A 20,597-nucleotide genomic window follows, 5' to 3' on the forward strand; every position below is an offset into this window, starting at 1 on the left:
CAGAAGTGGCGCTGTGGCTCAAGTGGTAGAGCGCTAGCCTTGAGCTGAAGAGCTGAGGGGCAGCGCCCATGCCCAGAGTTCAGGCCCCACGTCCGGACCTCCCCCCCCCCAAAAAAAAGAGACATGGTTTCAAAAGTTAAGAAATACATATAGCTCTCATTTAACAACTCATTATTTGACCACCGATAGAAAGTGCTATTTGTATGACTTTAGTCACTTTAATTTATCACCTCAGGATTAGAAATACTGAAAGAAAAATCAAAGGCAGCTCTTTTGTTTTTAAAAACTTTTAATTAGAAATATAAAAAGTTTTGTATCTTTTCAAATATGGTTTGTATATTCAGCAAGTTTCAAACTTCCTAATGTAAAATAGCCTTATATTTAATATACGTATTAGTTTTCAAAAACAAATTTTATTTGACAGTGATATTTATGATGCTGACATCCTCATAAGGCTTATCTGTTTTTGGATTGACTTTGACGTTGGAGATCCTCTGTACAACTTCCATTCCTTTAGTTACTCGTCCAAATACTGTGTGTTTATTATCAAGCCAAGGCTGTATTGGAGAACAAATGGAAAACATTGGCAAACAGCAATTTCTTAAATCACATATTCTGGGTGAACAAAGTGAGAAGAATTTAAGGTTATGTGGGGGACTGGCCCCCCACCATATCAAGTACACATATGCTAGCTATGTGCCTATCATCCTGTATACGTTAAAATCTCTCTCCACTATATTATCCACTACAATGTAATGCTATATTGGGGTTATGCTTTAACAAGAAAACAAATATAAGAAAAAAAAGTACACCCAGATTTACTTTTCAAATCTTTTGAATCTGTGATTGATCAAATGGCCAGCTGAAGAACCCACAGATAATAGACTATTTAAACCCTTTAGACCAAAGGGAGCTGGAAGAGTTTGCTAAAGAAAAGTTACTTTGCTTGGAAGAAAATTATAACTAAGGCCACAGAAATTCTCTGCAGGAATTTTGCATGCACAATTAAGAGGCAGTTTAGAATAGTTTACTAGCATATACTGAGAGTTCAGGAGGTGGCTCTGTTACCTACTTGATCTTGGTCAAGTTAATTATGTGTAACCATTTGTTTCCTCACCTATTACTGAAAACTGAGGATCAGCACTCTAAGTATTGTGAATAGTACCATGGGACTATGTGCCTGGCAGATAATAGTTACAAATATTTTTCTTTCATTGTTTGATACTTATTTAAAAAAAGTGTATTTTGTAATTTTGTAAAATTTCACAGCAATAGCCTTATGGCTTCATATTACATTTTATCAAATCTTAAATGCCATTAATAAATTATATCACATATACTACTGTGGAAAATTTCTCTGAAAATTCGTATCTGGAAACTCATATCTGAATTCCTGTATTTAAGAGATGAGGAAACAGATCCAGAGAGGTGACATAATTTGTTTTAGGCTACAAAATTAGTAGTGGCTAAGTTGAGACTTGAGACTCAAATATCTAGAAAACAGTTCATTGTTCTGTTTTACTAACAAACATTATACTTAAAATTTCTTCTCTTAAAAGTGTTCACTTTTGGGGGATGGGGGAGGGGGGAGAGGGAAAGGGATAGGAAGGGGAAACAAAGGAGTAGGCAACAATGCTTGATAAGAAATGTACTCATTATCTTGCCCATGTAATTGTAACTCCTCTGTACGGTATTTTCATTAAAAAAAAAAAGTGTTCACTTTTGGAGTTGGGAATTTAGCTCAGTGGAAGAACACTTGCAAGTGCAAGGCCCCAAGTTCGAACTCAGCTAGGGGAAAAAAAAAAAAGAAAAAGTGTTCACTTTAAAATTTTGGCAGATATAAATACTGCAGAGGTTACAGAATAACACAGCTCTCTCTTCCATTGAATCATAACCCATGAATCTATATTATATATTACATATTTTATAGACAATGATATATACTCACTGTTGGTACGACTGTTATGAAAAACTGGGATCCATTAGTATTCGATCCAGCATTTGCCATGCTCAGAGTGTATGGTCTGTCATGTCGTAATGTTGAATGAAATTCATCTTCAAACTCTCCTCCCCATATGCTTTCTCCTCCCATACCAGTACCTGTTGGATCTCCTGTCTGAATCATGAAGCCCTTACAGAAAACACACAAAAACACATTAACACTGTCCATCCATATCACATTACAACTTCCAGCTTAAACCTATAGGTATCTTTAAATTTGGATAATATATTTCCATTGCTCAATTACTACCTTATATTCAATGACTGAAACAAAAATACAAAGGTACTGTCACTTATAAGCATGCACTATCTTTCCTAATACAGAAAAACCAGCTAATACTATTTTTAAGTTTAGGATCTATATAGTGTCTCGTGTCTTACACAATTGTCCTTATCATCTCCCCACTTCATCAAATGCCCTGGATTTCTTGGAGAGTCATTTCACTAATAATTCCTTTAGAAACATGACATCTGACTTTTCTTCCTACCATTTCTCAAGACTCAAGTATCTGCCAGTAACCTGTGATTGCATCACTATCCCATCCACTCTACAGCATGCTGCTCAAAATTCTGGGACCAAGCTCACTCTGCTCCTCAGGTATAATAACAGTGATTGTCACAAGTCAGAAACCCTGTGGCCCTTCTGTGGTCTGCAATCTTATCTTATTGGTTTATCAAGCTACTGGATAGTAACCTCTGTGTGTGTGTGACCTGTGTGTGTGTGTGTGTGGCTGTTTTTTATGTGTTTGTATGTTGCTATTGGGGCTTGAACTCAGGGCATCTAGCTCAGCTAGATTCATACTTCATGCTTCCACTTCTGGCTTTTTGCTAATTTGGCAATTAAAAGTCTCAAAAATTTGTCTGCTCAGTCCAAATTTTTTGAATTTTGAGCCTCAAGAGTCCACATAGTTCAGAGTATAGGAATAAGCCACCAGCAGCTGACTATGGTTATTAATTTTATTTCTTCATGACCCTTTCCTCATTAGCTCACCCTTTTATTTGTTAACAAATATTGGCCCAGTGTTTTCTTGTGTGTGCTAGTAGAAGGACTGGAACTCAAGGCCTGGAGCTTTTGATTTTCCTTTCTGCTCCTGGCTGGCACACAACTACTCGAACCACACTTGTACTATGGACATTTTTACGGTTAATTTTAGTCTCTTAGACTTTTCTGCCTCTGCTGGCTTCAAATCTCAATCTTCAACTCTGAGTCTCCCGAGTAACAAGGACTACAGGCTGAGCCACTACACCTGGCTGTACCAGTGTTGATTAAAAGGTGGTCATGGTCATGCTATATTTTTTCCTTGATTAGTTTCTAGTCCATTTCGCTGTTCCTTTCAAATATTCTGATGAGTGTGAAAGGATTCTTTAGGCTTCAATCTCTTACTGCACAATAACATACCCTTTGTTAAGTCATACAAAATTTGCAGAACTTACTTTAATTATACGGTGAAATGTGTGTCCATTATAATAACCATTTCGGCTGTGAACACAGAAGTTTTCCACGGTCTTAGGGCACCTGGTAAGATATAAACCAATCAAAGCATCTTAAGATGATTTTCTTTGGAAGCAACTATATTTCCTAATGATGTTTTGAATGTCTGAACGATTCAGGAGTACTTTTTCAAAACCTTTAATCTCAGGACAAACAAGAGTTCAAAGGTCATATCAGTAGTGGTATATATTTTCACTGTAACAGAGTATCTTTATATTATGACTGATTAATATTTGAGTTTGACAGTATTTCAAGGCCATTATATAGTTAAAAGTAAAATGTAGCACCTTACTTAAGATATATATATATATACATATGTATTCATATCTTAAGTTACTTCACTATTTATAGTAGATTAAGTTACTGGGAAAGGTTAATTTTCTTATAACAACAACATTATGCTGGTGGCTCATGCCTACAATCCTAGCTACTCTCAGGAGGCTGAGATCTGAGGATTGAGGTCCCATGCCAGCCTGGAAAAAAAAGTCTGTGAGACTCTTATCTCCAATTAACCACCCTCAAACTGGAAGTGAAGCTGTGCCTCAAAGTGATGGAGCAATAGCCTTGAGCAAAACAGTGTCCAGGACCTGAGTTTAAGCTCCATGACTGATCAAAACAAAACAAAAAAACCCAACACCAACCCCTGCCCCACAACAACAAACACCCTCAAGACAGAACTTACATACTTCAAAGTTCCTAAAAAATAATTTTAAGTTACACAGTTTCAAATACACATTGTCACTGATACTTATATTATTAATATAACAAAAATAATACTTACTCAACAGGAAAAAGTTTGATGTGAATGTCTCCCATGCTTGTATGGATAATGGCACTATCTGAAACGCGTTTTGGTCCTTCAGCTTGAGTAGCTGCCATGACTTCTTCTTTAGAAGGTTTCTCATTAAAAACATCTCGGTCAGAGTCTGCACTTTTTGTATCTTCTGGTTCTCGTTTGGTAAACTTAAGAATATTAAGAAAGTGGGGGAGGGGAAAATGAAAAGTGAGAAAATGAATTAAACTTTTCACCAGAAAGTAAATTTCATTTCAAATGAAGTACTTGAGGAAAATAAATACTCTCATCAGATTTAATTTTTATCTCACTAACATGTCCTTTAAGACCTGTAAAGCAATTAAATGACTTGTATTATTTTAATGTTTAAATAATCCATGTAATATAATGCACATTCGTGATTCCGAATGAGATTTAACTTCTTTTGGTAGAAATTTTCTTGGTATGTAGTTAAAAATATAACCTTTATTAGCAGCAGCTCTTCTATGTTTTACTGCCACTTGTTGCTTACTTTTCACTATTAGGCTGCCTATGTATGAAGTCTGTCTCTTCCATTTACTAATTAAGTGAGATGGGGGAAGTGAATTGATTTTTTCCATTTCTCATACATAAGTGGGATAACAGTGCCTATTTCCTAATATAGGAAGTTATGAAACCCATAGGAATGGATATAAAATACTGACAAATCATTGCCTAACACAGGGCACTACATGAACATCTTACTACTATGAACAGAACATAGTGTTAAGATGAGGATTCACAAAGAGGACAAGTAATATATCTTGAGTTTTTTCTTTTTCCCCCAGAGTCTTACTTGATCTATTGGAACTCTGAAGCTTAGGAGGGAAAAAGCAGACTCTGAGTAAAGGTATGGAAATCTTACGATCTTCAGGGGACAAGGAAAAGAGAGAAAAATCTTTGGGATATAAAAGGTCTGGACTTCTCAAGGCCATTTCTCTTACTTAACTCAGTAAGTAGAAATTCTCTCCCAGGCCAGGTCTACCTGATGCTGAGCTATAGGAAGTCAAAAAGGTAATGCATGACTTCCCATCTTCCCTAACATCATTCCTTGATCCACTCAAGTAGGATTCCCAATAAAAAAACCAACCGAGAATGTTTCATCTTAACGTTTTACAATGTATTCTTCAATGGAACAAATTATCTATTGTATGATAATTTTTAAAAAGTTATCTTGAATTAGTTTGTGTATGGATTTTTAAAATCATAGTTTTAAAATCATAGTTTTATTGTTGGTTCTGGGGCTTGAACTCAGGGTCAGGGTACTGACCTTGAGCTTCTTTTGCTCAAGGATAGCACTATACCATTTGAGCCATAGCTCTACATCTTGCTTAAAATAGTACTATTTTATCTCATATGATGGATTTAAACAGGGACTAAAAGAAGAGCCATATATATGTAATGTATCTTAAGTTTAGCTTACGGCTATGTACATCTACTAAAACAAAGAAAATTCTTAATGTTAGCTGGACAAAGAAACAATGATTTTTAAAAAAAATTTCTATTTGCTTAAACCTTAAAATGAGTATGTGTACTTTAACCATGTATATGTAAACTCTGGGGAGTTTTAATAAAGTGTTAACAAAGTGTTTTAATAGACTGGTTGGAAATTAAGGTTTGTATTTTTAGAATATACCAAGAATTAAACCAGGTGGTGGGTGGCTCAATGCCTGTAATCCTAGCTACTCAGGAGCTGAGATCTGAGGATTGTGGTTTGAAGCCAGCCTGGGCAGAAAAGTTTGTGAGATTCTTATCTCTAATTAACCACCAAAAAAACTAGAAGTGAAGCTATTGCTCAAATGGTAGGGCACTAGCCTCGAGCACAAAAGCTCAGGGACAGCACCCAGGCCCTGAGTTCAAGTCCCATGAATGGGGGAAAAAAAAAGAAAAAGATGCAGACACATATGGCTCAAGCGGTAGAATGGATGATGCACTGAGATCACTTCCCAATAATGTATTGAAGAAAGAAAGAAAAAAAGCTGAAAAATAGTAAAAAAAAAACCTTTTTTTAATCTGTTGTGGGGCTAGGATTATAGGCATGAGCCACCAGTGCCTGGCAAAACATTAAAAAATTAAAACTTATGGATACTATCATGATCGTATCTACTAATTTCCTATCATCTTAGCACAAATAGTCATAGAAGCCAGGTTGAATTAAATAATATTTGAAGTGGAAGTATTTCAGTTGTTTAGACAGTCTACTAACATGTCCAACATTCTCTTACATTGAAGGTACAAATGTCATTCCCAACATGCCACACATACCATATAAAATCTATTCTTTTTGAAAGACGTACACACTATTGTAGGGTCAGCTTGAATATTCTGAAGAACAGGGTTTTCAGAAGCTTTCATCTCTATAGTAGTTGCAGCACGATGCTTTTTGGCTATTCCTTGAAACAAAGCCAGTTGCATCACTCTAATATTTTCTTGTTTGCCTAAGATCCGCACACACCTGGAAAATACAGCAATTTTTTTTTGATTGGTCATGGGGCTTCAACTTTAGGCCTGGGTGCTGTCCCTCAGTTCTTCAGCTCAAGGCAAGTGCTCTACCAGTTGAGCCACAGTGCCATTTCTGATTTTCTGGTCATTAATTGGAGATAAGAGTCTCACAGATTTCCTGCCTAGGCTGAATTTGGAGCGTGATTCTCAGATCTCATCCTCCTGAATAGCTAGGATTACAGGTGTGAGCCACCAGCACCTGGCTAGCTATGTTATTTGTCTTTTTTTTAAAAAACAATTAATTATCAGAATTAATTCCAATCATGACAACTTTACAGATAATAGACAAGGTCAACCACTGATTTATATAAAATAGCAGAAGATATCCTATGGTGTTTCACCATCCCCAAATGAGTATACTTTTTAGTTGGTAGACAAGTATAATTTTCAAATCACATAAACGTGAAGAAAATACAAACCTACTGACTGAGAGAAAACACTTGGAAGAGGAGTTTCTAGAGAACTGTTATGCTTAAGAGGAGTGAGGTCCCGAGTTCAAACTTTAGTACATGCCAATACCAAAGGTCTGTGCTGAATATACACTTTTCCCCCATTATTACTGGTCCCTAAACAATATATTGTAACTGTTTACATAACATTTACATTATATCAGGTATTATAAGTGAGAAATAACTTAAAAGTATAAAGGAGGATAGGAATAGATTATATGCAAATAAGCCATCTTATACGATATAACTAGAGCATCATAGCACAGATTTCTCTGATGTGTCTTTAAACCAATTCCTCATAGCACCGAGGGATACATGTACCATTTTAACCCATTCCTATTATTTTAATCTTTTTACCAACATTCCAAGATTTGATATTACCAAGAACGATAATATCAATGTTTATATATGGGAATGCATAGCATAGGGTTTCTTAAAATATCATTTAAGTTCTTTTCATTTACATTCAGGATATGAGCATAGATATTTTGTACTAAGACAAATGGAGTTTTTGCACAAAAGACTTATTGTGGCTTCATGCATTTTAACTTCTGATTTTATGTCTAAGCAGGATGTAATGCTGAATTCTGTGGCTAAAATATTTGGCATGATTAACATGAATGACACTAATTTAAATCAATAAGTAAAACAGACTGAAACTTGTTAAAAAAAAACCTTGAAAACTATTCATATCTTCTTCCATTTCTTTTACAAACATTGAGTAGAAACTTTTTACATAAGATTATAAACAACTGAGAGACCACAGAAAAATCCAGTCAAAACATTTGGTTAAGTTTAGACATTTGGGACCATTCCACTTTTCTTGTAACAAACAGAACTCTCATTGTTCTCCTAGTGGAGAAAATGGTCCTGCATAAATGTATTTTTAAAAACCATACTTATATTGAAGCTTACCGGTTTGTTTCTACATTTATAACTTTAATGCCAAGCATTGTTCCATATAGCACGAAGTGTCCAGTTTCATCAAAAACTATATTAATTAATCTTACAGCATCCACTTTCTCCAACTCACGCTCTACTGCCATTCGTCGACCAAATTCCATGTCTGGTAGCTGTTGCCTCATTTGTTGTAGTTCAGTAAACATCTAGGAAATAATGTGAAAAATGCTATTCCTTCTACCCCACCACCACCCAAACAAAACGAAGGAGAATAGAAGCACTGTACACATTAAGTACCCTTAAGAGTTTAAACTTCTATATCTTCAGAAACTTAAGCCCTAAAAGCAGGACAGAAAAGTTACTTCAGGTCTTCAAGTATGCTCAGTGGCAGATCTGGAATGTTTTCTTAGCCTGCATGAGACCCTATGCTTAATCCTCAGTGTAACCACTTATAAAATCAAAGTATTTTGCATTAAGGATAAGTGATTTTTCTAATTAAATATTTTCTGTACAGAAATGATAAATTGGCTGCTTCTTCCCTTTTATTTTTGCAGTACTAGAAATTGGACTCAGGACCTGGTGCTTGCTTAGGTAGAGGCTCTACTGCTGAGCCACGCCCTCTGCTTTTTTGGGGTCTAGTTGTTTTTGAGGATTTTACTTTTGGCTCTAGTTATTTTTGAGGATCTTATTTGACAGTATTTACCTCTTCCCTGAACCAGCTTGAATCATGTTGCCACACCTAACTTTTTCTGTGAATGGGTCTTGTGAATGCTTTTGCTTGGATTGGTCTCAAACTATAATCTTCCTAATCTCTATCACCAGAGTAGCTAGGAATATGGGTGTGAGCCACAAGAGCCCAGGCTATTGTACTGCCTTTATTATTATTTTCTTGGTGTACTGCCTTTTAAAAAGCCTCAGACTGGCAGTTTACAATGACATAAAAGGCACATAAATACTTTTAAATTTTACAGTGAGTAAGCACAATAAAAACAAAATTCGTCTGAATTTTTATTTAACTTAAGGCATCCAAAATATCACAATTTCCTTCTTTTTTTTTTTTTTTTTTTTGTTGGTCGTGGAGCCTGAACTCTGGGCCTGGGCGCTGTCCCTGAGCTCTTCAGCTCAAGGCTAGCACTCTACCACTTGAACCACAGCACCACTTCCAGCTTTTTCTTCTTATGTGGTGCTGAGGAATCGAACCCAGGGCCTCATGCATGCAAGGTAAGCACTCCACCATTAAGCCATCTTCCCAGCCCAATATCACAATTTCTAAAGTAACAATTTTAACAATTGAAACTTGTTTTTAAAATTTTGCATATATTTTATTTGAGTAACTCTCTCCTTGGGTCTAGATGCATCTGGCACTCAGTAGTCACCTGTCACTAATGAACAGCAGAGCTATAGACTTTGAAATCCTTGTTCAAGGATTATGTGTTTGATGTAACAAATACTCAAATTTTTGTTGAATGAACTATTATCTCACTAATTTATAACTAATTCTTATTTCAGCTAGAATTACAGATGTGAGCCACCAGTGCCTGACTTCATGCTTATCTTAACTGAAAGGCTTCCACAGTTTTTCTGGATATGTGAAGCACAAAAAATTAAAAAAAAAAATAAAGGGAGTATGTATGTCAGGATTCAGGTAGGAGGAGTTCAACATCTAACAGCTTACAGACCTTGTTAGGCTTTCTTGTCTGTAATGTCTAACACAGACAAGCTGACATACATTCAATTATTGGTATGCTAGGAATTTACGTACATTTTGATAGTTAGGGACCCATGATGGTTTCTGTTAGAAAACTCAGTTTTCAGGACGTAAGTCTTTAGGCAGCCATCAATAATATTATTTTGTGTATGTTTATTCAATCTAATAAGCATTTGACCATGTGTTTTTACCAACAGTATCCTATTCTAGTCTTCATAGCAAGGCCTGTGTAATATACAACTTCATAGTTATATGCACTGACAGTGCATATTTCACCTACTTAATAAATACTAAAAAGTAAAACTTCACACCAATTTGTTAAACTGTTAAAAAGTATTTCCACCTCATCAAAGAAGAGATTCCACTTACTAGTCATTATTTTTATTTGTAGTACAATTAACGTAATTAATGAATGCTATATTCCTATTAATATAAATGAAAACAGTCTCATTCAGAATCTCATAGCTTTACTCCTGATTTCCTCAACTCAGTTCTATCATTTCAACAAATGTTGAAAACAACAATAGTGTATCTAAAAGCTTTTTTCTGTATATTTCCTTCCTGGAAGAGCTTCAGAAAGCTGCACTCTGGTCATGTGTACAGAATGAATAGTTTAAGAAAGAATGAGGACATACAATAAGGGTTGAGGATCTTAAGAAAACTATAAATTGAAAACAAACATTGAGCTACATGAATACGTTAAATATCACATAATAAATCTAACAGTGCTGCAGAGAGCATCAACTCAAGATAAAAACTGAGTAAAAACTTTAATGTGCTAAGAGAAAATAATCATTAAGCTAGAAGTCTAGATGAGGGGGAAAAAAGCCCAGTGTTAGTGATTTATGCCTATAATCCTAGCTACTTAGGGGCTAAGATCTGGAGGATCCCAGTTGAAAGCCAGGGCTTGACTCTCTCTACAATTAATCAGCATAATGCTAGACTGTAGGTGTGGCTCAAGTGGTACAGCACTGCAAGGCCCTAAATTCCAGCTCTGATGTTGATTTACCCACTGCCCACCCCCAGCAAAAAAAAAAAAAAAAAAGGGAAGAAAAAAAAACTTTGAGGAACAGCACAAATAAAAACATTTTTAGACAAAATGATTAAATCCCAATTATACTTACACTTAATGATTCATCAAAGACTCTCATAAGTTTTCCAGTTAAAAACCTGAAAATTCTAACTTTTCTATCAGATCCAATGGTAGCTATTTTCTTCCCATCAGGTGAAAAACATATGCTGGTTGGAAAAGCCTTACATTTGGCAAATTCATATAAATCTGTGTCAGTTTTATATTCCCAGTTCACATTTTTTGGGAATTTATATTCATGAGGAGGCCCAGTCCAGTACTCAATCATTCCGGATTTGTCAGAAGACACCACTGCTTTGTAAACTGGGTTTAGCCTTATCTGAGTAAGAGGAGATGTATGGAGTTTGTCAAATATATGAAGTGGCTGGTTATCTCCACGACCATCATAAATGAAAATTTTTCCTGTACTCTTCTCAGAAGCAGCAACTGAAGATATTGCATCTCCTGGGCAATAGATCCATTCACATTGTCCTGGAAAATACCTAAAGCAGTAAACAATTAGGGGAAAGTGTTAATACAAGTACTCCTCCCTAGCATATTAACAAAACCAAAACATAAAATGACAATAATACAAGAAAAGTCCTAGCCAATGGTTTAGACAATTTTGGATGTTTACTGAAAATTAAGAGACAAAGAATGAAGAGGAACCACTAAGAATAGTTACTAAATTTTCTCTGATATCATCATTGTAATGGTAACGCTAAGGATCTACCATACCATAAGAAGAGATATGCATAAAACACCCTATATTTATTTCTCTTTGGTACACAGAAAAAAATCTAAACAGACCTGGGCTTCAAGGTATTTTAGGCCATTGTCTTTTGGATGTACATTATAACCTACTTTCAAATAGATTAGTAACTATTATTTAAGACTAATAAAAATATTTAAATTATGATAGTATTCAAGAAAAACATTGTCCTAATCAATATTAGTATTAAAACTATACACAAGCGTTGGAAGCTGGGTGCCAGTGGCTCACATGCCTCTAATTCTAGCTACTCAGTAGGCTGAGATCTGAGGATCAAGGTGCAAAGCAAGCCTAGGCACACTCTTATTTCTAATTAACTACCAAAGAACCAAAAATAGAGATGTGGCTCAAGTTGTAGAGCACTAGAGCAAAAGAGATCAGGGACAGGACCCAGGCTCTTAGTTCAAGCCTCAAGACAGGCATAAAACAAAAACACAAAAACCCAGTAACAAAAAAAGTGTAAGCTTTGGGCATGCTGCCCAATGAAGAAAAGTATAGAAGAACATGGACAGATTTAATCCATATACCAAGCATATTCAAATGTGCTGTCCTCTGCAAAGGAGTCACTTGGAGAAATGACACTATTATACAAAAATGGTGCTGGTGCTCAAAACATTTTTGGAGCTTTTTTGAATTTTTTTTTGTTGTTGTTGGTCATTGAACTTGAACTCTGGCCTGTGTGCTGTCCCTCAGCTCTTCAGCTCATGGCTAGCGCTCTACCACTTGAGCCACAGTGCCACTTCTACCTTTCTCTGTTTATGTGGTACAGAGGAATAGAACCCAGGGCATCATGCAAGCAAGGCAAGCACTCTATCACTGAGCTACCTTCCCAGCCCCAACCTTTTGAATTTCTGTCAATTCCTGAAACATATACTTCCTTTGAATATACTCAAAGGTCTAATGTCTAATACTGATGACTGATTGGCTTTTTTTTGTTGTTGTTGTTGTTGGTCATGGGGCTTGAACAATGGGCCTGGGCGCTGTCCCTCAGCTCTTCAGCTCAAGGCTAGCACTCTACCACTTGAGCCACAGTGCTACTTCCGGTTTTCTGATGGTTTATTGGAGATAAGAGTCTCATGGACTTTCCTGCCTGGGCTGGCTTTGAACCATGACCCTCAGATATTGGCCTCCTAAGTAGCTAGGATTACAAAAGTGAGCCACTGGTGTCTGGCTTGAATTTGCTTTATTTTTTGTCAGTCATGGGCTTGAACTCAGGGCTTAGGTACCGTTCCTGAGCTTCTTTTGCTCAAAGCTAGCACTCTACCACGTGAGCCACAGCACTACTTCTCGCTTTTTCTCTGTATGTGGATGCGAACCCAGGGCTTCATGCATGCTAAACAAGCACTCGACCGGGGCTGGGAAGGTGGCTCAGTGGTAGAGTGCTTGCCTTGCATGCATGAGGCCCTGGGTTCGATTCCTCAGCACCATATAAGCAAAAAGAAAAAAGCCGGAAGTGGTACTGTGGCTCAAGTGGTAGCCCAGAGTTCAGGCCCCAAGACCGGACCAAAAAAAACCCAAAAAAAAAACCAAAAAACAAAAAAAAAACAACAAGCACTCTACCACTAAGCCACATTCCTGGCTTTTTCACAATAGCAAATGTATAGAGGAAACAATCTTGTAAAAATACAGGATATCAAGTTAATCAACTCTGTGATTAAAAAAAGTTATCGTAAATGAGAGACTTTGTTGGTTTTAGTGGTTCATAAAATCTGATTCAAAGTTAGACTTGAAATATGTATTCAGTGCAGTCCACAATATAATAGGTTTCTTGGATATAGTACTCTTTCATAGGTAATTAGGTTAAGATGATGTCATAAGGGTAAATCCTTAATCTAAAAAACCTATGACCTTATTAAAAAGAGAGGGAGCTTTCCTGTTTATTCAAACTAAGTCAAGAAGATACAATGAAAAGGCTGGCAGGATTTTTTTGCAGGAACCTGGACCTTAGACTTTCCTAGCCTCCAGAATACTGAAAAAATTTCTGTTAAAGACAATGTTCAGTCTAAGGACTGAACTCAGAGCAGGACTCAAACTTGGTACCTGAGGCTTTCACTCACTGGTTAGTGCTCTATCAACCGAGTCACACCTCCAACCCCATTCAGAAGCAGAGTAAGCCAAGTTCCAAAGCTTTCTGACAATGTTATGATTCTCAGGATGACATTCACTGAAATATATATGAATATATCACTTTTACTACTGTAATGTCTAACCACATATGAGTATATCCTAAAAGCTTAAAAATCAACAAATTCTGAAAACCCTTATAAGAATACAATTCTGCATTGTCAAGTACAGTATAGCAACGAAGTTAGTTCCGAATTAGCACTACTTAAGACAATGGATCTTCAATAATGTACTATGAGGTATTAGTTGAATACAATCTGTTATGATGTTGCTTAGAAATTTCTGTGATTAATGATTAAAAACACGAGTATCAGCCTCCAAACAACATCACAAGGATTAACTTAATTTTCCTAAGCAGAACCCCAAAGCCCATTTTGTTAATATATTACGAAATGGTGAAATTTAACTTAAAAAATTATTTATTTAGGTTAAAAGAATACTTTAAAAAGACTCACCCAAGCTTCAGCATGTTGATCATGTCAAAGTTCACTACATCAAAGACCTTCATTGCTTTATCGTCACCCACAGAACAGAACAATGCTCCCTCAGAGCTAACTGCAATACTCTCAATAACTCCTATTTAAATAAAATACTCTAGTAAATACCAATGAAATAACTATGCATGATTCAAAGAAAACAAAACGATTTTTTTTTTCGGTCTGTCATGGGGCCTGGGCCTGAACTCTGGGCCTGGGTGCTGTCCCTCAGCTCTTCAGCTCAAGGCTAACGCTATACCACTTGAGCCACAGCGCCACTTCTGCTTTTTCTGCTTATGTGGTGCTGAGGAATTGAACCCAGGGCCTCATACAAGCAAGGCAAGCACTCTACCACTGAGCCACCCTCCCAGCCCCATAAAGTATGATTTTGAAGGAAACTTTAATCAGCAGTATTTCAAAGAGAGATACCAAAGGGGAGAAAATGTAATGTTCTTACCAAGGTGGCTACGAAAATGCTTAACAAATTCGATTCCCTCTTCTATTTTTTTCCAGAACTTCACATGACCATCATGACTGGCAGTAATAATAAAATCTGTCCTGCACAGATGAAAAATTTTGAAGTTAATTTCTATGACAGATGCTTGAATCACTCTGTACATTCAAAAGCAAATGTCCACTAACAATCCTGACTTAAAAACAGCCTTATTTTTGTTGTTATTATTCCCTTTTCTCCTTTTTTTTTTTGTTGAGCTAGGGCCTCTCTATATAGCTAATTCTGGCCTCAAATTCAAAATCCTCCATTTTCAGACCCTCTAATGATATGATTACAGGCTAGTGCAACTACACCTGGTTTTCTTTTTTGGTTGCTGGCTTTTTAAAAAATATTCCCTTGTGCAGACCCTTGTTGGAATACATATAAAACACTGCAATCCACTTTAATCCTGGATTTGGCTCAGAATTCAACACTGAAATAAGTGTAACTTTCTTAAGGCAGTGCTGAGATGTGAACTCAGGTCATCAAGCTTTCAAATACTCTACCATAAGTCACACTCTCAGCCCTGTTTCCTGGCTAGCTGGGAATTATGGTTGTGTTCCACACACACATTTTTTTTTTTTTGCGGGGGGTGGGGGGCCGGGGAATATGATCTTACTAATTTTTACCAGACTAGCTTCAAACTTCTAGTCTCTTATTTCTGCTCTCCTGAGCAGGTAAGACCAAGACTTTAGGGTTTCTTTTTCCCTTTTTTGGTAGTACTAGGGTTTGTACTTAGGCCTTGGGACAAGTACTCTACCAGTTGAGTCATACCTCCAGTCCTTTTTGCTTTAGTTGTTTCTCAGATAGGGTCTTGTTGTGTCAGGCTGTTCTTGGACCTCTATCTTCCTACCTCTGCTTCCTGCATAGCTGAGATTATAAGCATATGTGGCCAGTCAGGTTTTTTGAGATAGAGATCTGGTTAACTATTTTTGTCTGGGCTTACCTGGAACCACCATCAACTCATCTTTGCTGCCTTTGTAGTTGGGATTACAGGCAAGGCTGCAACATTTTTACGGCTAAATATTTTCTACATGAAGTCTTTTACGGAAAGGTCTACTACTCTTCAGAAGTTGATACAGAATGCTCATATTAAAAAAACATTTGTACCTTAGCCAAGGTATTTTGGTTATTTAAGGGCCAAAAAGATTTTGGGTAGAACAGTTTCTTCTATAAGGTATAGAAAAATAGAAACCATTTATTGAAATTTAGTTTATGTAAAATACACACAATAACTTAATTGACCTTTACAACAACTATTACATGGATATTTTTTTTTAATCACTGTTTTATAAATCAGAAAATAGTTTTAAAATGCCCCAGGTCCAAAGATAGTGAGTGGCTTTCAGATTACATAACTACAAAACATATAACTCCACATCTCTAGTTTTAAAAAAGAATAGCCGGGCGCTGGTGGCTCACGCCTGTAATCCTAGCTACTCAGGATGCTGAGATCTGAGGATCGCGGTTCAAAGCCAGCCTGGGCAGGAGAGACTGTGAGACTCCTATCTCCAATAAACCATCAGAAAACCGGAAGTGGCGCTGTAGCTCAAGTGGTAGAGCGCTCACCTTGAGCTGAGGGACAGCGCCCAGGCCCAGAGTTCAAGCCCCACGACCGACAAAAAAAAAAAAAGAAAAAAGAATAAAATTTATGAGAGTACTATCAATGCTAGCATCTATAAGCTGCTTTCTACATTGGCAAGTTTGGATTAGGCAAGATGCTCTTATTTGATAAGCATCTCATATATAAAATATGAAAAGAGAAACACTAATATCTGAAATGTAATTTGTGTTCAAGAGAAAAACATAGTAATCCATCCAAACATAGTAATCCACCTACTTTCCATATTCAACATCCTCTAATCTACCATATCTCATACAGATTTCTGTTCTCTACCTATATTTGCTCTATTTAAATTCATTCATCTCACCATAGCCAGGGTGTTCCTTAAAAAAAAAAGTGATTCTATTCTCACAAGTTCAAAATCCATATAAAGAACAGAAATCCTCTGGGATTTAGCCCTTAACCTTTTCCTCCTAAACTTCAGTTTCATCATCTATAATATGAAGATGATATACTGTTCAACACAATTGTTCCAAACTGGAAATTTGTGAAATTGAGCAATTCATGAAAAAAACCTTAGCACAGTACTTATACATATAGTTGAGATCAAGAAACACTAAGTATTACTGCTATTATTTCCTTTCTCCAAATGACCTTCACAGCCATTCTGAAAGTCTTGGATAGTTCCAAAATGTCTTAGTTCCCACTATTTATTGGTGCCAAAGACATCAACAATTATTACCATCTTAAGTAATAGTCCCCCTTCTTTTACTATCTTAAGTAATAGTCCCTCTTCTTTGGATAGCTCAGTTATGAGCTGCCTCATCTCTCTCTTGGTATTTTATCATTAACACACACACACACACACACACATATGTATACGTGTGTACACACACATATCAGAGGATTTCTTTTAGAGAATTTATTATATAGGAAAGAACATATAGAACATAAGTTTTTCTAAAAAATTGAGAAAAAATATCACAGACTTACTTGGTGCACACCACATGGGTGATAACATCTCTATGCATGTAACTGCGCTCATACATGGATGCACTGGGGAGATTATCAAGGTAGACTCTTTCAAACTCAAGAACTGAGGAGAATAAAAAAACCACTTATTTCAATAAACAAATAATTGTACATTTTGTATTTAGAATATTTTAAATTCTAGTTTGCATTTTACTGTAGGTTTTACTTTCTCTCAATATACATATATAAGGATTTATTCATTTAAATGCAGTATCTGTTGTCAGAAAACTAACTAGCATCAATATTCAGTCAGTTATGACAGGTTCCCTAGGTACTATAATATACATGCTTAACTGTTCCAAAGATTTAAGAACTGAGTGGTTTTGGCTTAATATAGTTTTCAAAACATTAGAAAGTTCATGAAAATAGCATGATCATGTTCCTAAACAATGTAGATCCTAGGAACTAGTGCTGATTTAAGAGGTCAATGACTATCTGTGGATGTAGAGTCATACATTTACCTATCATGTCTTGTGAAAGTGTATATACAAAGGTCTAATACTCAAAGGCCATGTTTGAATGAATAGCCCTATTTCTAGAAAGCCTATTAAATACCTATTCTTTTACACCAAATTTTGTCCCTCCCCTTATCCTTTTCTTTTGTGGTACTAGGATTGACCCCAGTGCCTTACACGTGCTAGGCAAGTGCTCTACCAATAAGCCAAAATCCTAGCCCTAGATACAAATTTTGACACTATTTAAAAAGAATTCTTCCATGAATTTTATGTTAGGTGAAAACAGGAGTATTATAGTTGAGACTAGCCCAGGCATAAAAGAACCTTTCTCAAACCATAGCTGGGTACAATGGCTAGTGCCTGTCATTACAAGATGTGTGACAGTGAGGCTTGGAGGATAGGGGTTCTAGGCCAGTTGGGCAGAAAAGTCCTCCAGACTTACTGTTGGAAGCTGGATATTGTGATCCTAGCAAAGGCAAGAAGCCTAAAGTAGGTATTACAGCTCAGATACGAACATGCAGAAAGTTGAGATCCTATTCTAAAAATAACCAATGAAAAAGGACCAGAGGCATGGCTCAGTGGTACTGAACCAACTTAGCAAGCCTGAGATCCTGAATTCAAATCCTAGTACAACTATCACCACTAAAAAAGAAAAATTCTTACATTGTTTCTAGTTTTTCTTCTCCAAGCAGAATATACTGTTGATTGACTTAAAAACCCGAAAGCACCTTATTAAGAATATTGTTTAGGGGCTGGGAAGGTGGCTCAGTGGTAGAGCGCTTGCCTTGCATGCCAGAGGCCCTGGGTTCGATTCCTCAGCACCACATAAGCAAAAACAAAAAAAGCTGGAAGTGGCGCTGTGGCTCAAGTGGTAGAGTGCTAGCCTTGAGCTGAAGAGCTGAGGGATAGCGCCCAGGCCCAGAGTTCAGGCCCCACTACCAAAACCCCCCCCCCCGCAAAAAATATTGTTTATACTTACTTCCTAATAGCATTTATTTTTGGGTTTTCCCATTTTCATTTCTTTTAGTACAAAAATGCATGTCAAAATACTTAAGTGCAGTAAGATAATTAAGCAACATCATAAGCACTATAGTTCTCATAGACATATTTATGCACTGGAGCAAAACAGGCATAATTCCTGTCCTTACATGTTTAGTCTTTAAAGTTTCAATTAGAAAGCCAATGAATATACAATTATAAACAGTAGCAAGTGCCACAAAGGAAAAGGTTGATACGGAAACATCCAACAGGAGGATCAGAAAGTTAAAAAAAAAAAAGATAATATATGGGTGAAATTTCTAAAAAAAAAATCGGCTTTGTCAATTTGAATCCACAAAAATGTAAAGGCTACCTGCCTTCACATATACTCAGTGTCACAAACCTTACCTCAGAGTTAAGATAAATGTGTTTCTGAAACTCAGCCAAGACTGGGGAAGTCACATGCTTCTCAGATGAGGTGACATAAAGGCTAAGGGTTAAGTGGAATTCAATACAGTGGAAAAATAAATTATTCTAGGTAAAGATAAGTAATATTTTAGAAGAAAGAGTACATGGCCCATTCTCAAGTTGCTTAGTATGGCTGGAACACAAAACAAAGGATTGGGAGATAAGGCTAATGAGAGATGTACTGGGGAGGTAGACATCAGATCATTAGCTAGGGAGTTTGAGCTTTGCTTTGAAAATAAAAATCACTGAAGAGTATTAATTAGGGGAAGGATGATAAGTTCATATTTGAGCTTTAGAAAGATCATGTTTTAACAGTCTTAAGTGTTTCACTAAAGAACATTTTACAGAAACACAAGAGAAATAAGAAAACTTACCTTTTTTTCCCCTTAAAAATATTTTACTCCACATTAAGTGGCAAAATACTCGTGTCTCAGGAATTTTGATCTGGAAACCACAGACCTCAGGTTTGGAGGAAAACATTTGTGACCCAAAAGGCTTAAGTCACTTTCCCAACATCTTGAAAACTCATGGAGTAAGGAGTTTAAAATTCTTTCCTAATTGTTTGATTTTAAATTTGCATCGCTTTCCTTCCTTGAGCCAAACAGTAACACCACTCGTTCTTAAAGCCTCAGAACCAAAGTACGACTCTCTGACACTGGCTACCTTAGAAATTTCAATCTCAGCCGCTACAAGGACCAAAGGAGAGGGAGGCGCCCCGTAACATTACGTAAGGGTAAGTGGTGGTTTCGGCGTGTTATAATAACCCAGTGGTTAACAGGGCCACACACTCTCAAAAGGAAGCGGGTACTAAGCGCAAACCACAGCCGGGGAGGAATGGAAGACGATTTTCTGTCCGGAGGACAGGAACCCCTTCCCATCCTCCCCCCGCCCCCTGCCGACCCCGCCCCGGCGGCGCGCGGGCTTGAAATCCGCCCTCCCGCCAGCAGGCGCCGCGTCCAAGCCGCTCCCCGCGTCCATCGGCGCTACCTTTCCTCTTCTTGGCCAGTGTGGCCTCCACAGGTAGAGGCCCGACCCAGCGCTCTTCGTTCTCCTCGTCATTCTCTTGGGCTCCCGCTACGACCACCGCCAACTCTCTCTCGCTCGGTTCGGATTTTTCTGGATCTTCTGGGTCCCGGCGCCTTCTCCGCCTCGTTGGGGGATCGCTACCGCTTTCCGCCGCCATGTCTGACTCGTCAGGAAAGGCGCGACCCAGGGTTCGGGCGACGGGTTCCAGATTATCGGCTCAGGCCTTTGGCGTCATCTCCGAAGTGAGCCTCTGGATTGGTCGTGGGGAAGAGCCAAT

The 20,597-nt window shown here is 37.2% G+C and overlaps 1 protein-coding gene across 3 annotated transcripts; it reads right to left on the minus strand.

Annotated features, from left to right (window-relative positions):
* Positions 1-277: 277 nt before the first annotated feature.
* Positions 278-20,547, minus strand: Ppwd1 (peptidylprolyl isomerase domain and WD repeat containing 1). Of its 3 annotated transcripts, none has more exons than XM_013025282.1 (11): positions 20,282-20,547; positions 17,355-17,457; positions 14,762-14,862; positions 14,284-14,404; positions 10,988-11,435; positions 8,171-8,361; positions 6,570-6,759; positions 4,275-4,456; positions 3,436-3,517; positions 1,949-2,131; positions 282-557 (listed from the first exon to the last, which is right to left on the minus strand). In XM_013025282.1, the coding sequence occupies exons 1-11, from the start codon at positions 20,475-20,477 to the stop codon at positions 414-416; spliced, it is 1,941 nt and encodes a 646-aa protein (XP_012880736.1). In that variant the 5' UTR covers positions 20,478-20,547; the 3' UTR covers positions 282-413. The 3 variants fall into 3 exon arrangements, with proteins under 3 accessions (XP_012880738.1, XP_012880736.1, XP_012880737.1); XM_013025283.1 differs by lacking the exon at positions 20,282-20,547 and adding an exon at positions 15,572-15,667 and having other exon boundaries at positions 17,355-17,444; XM_013025284.1 differs by lacking the exon at positions 20,282-20,547 and having other exon boundaries at positions 278-557; positions 14,284-14,306; positions 14,837-14,862; positions 17,355-17,406.
* Positions 20,548-20,597: the final 50 nt, after the last annotated feature.

Source organism: Dipodomys ordii, unplaced genomic scaffold (assembly GCF_000151885.1).
Source record: "Dipodomys ordii isolate 6190 unplaced genomic scaffold, Dord_2.0 Scaffold83, whole genome shotgun sequence".
Lineage (NCBI taxonomy): Eukaryota > Metazoa > Chordata > Mammalia > Rodentia > Heteromyidae > Dipodomys > Dipodomys ordii.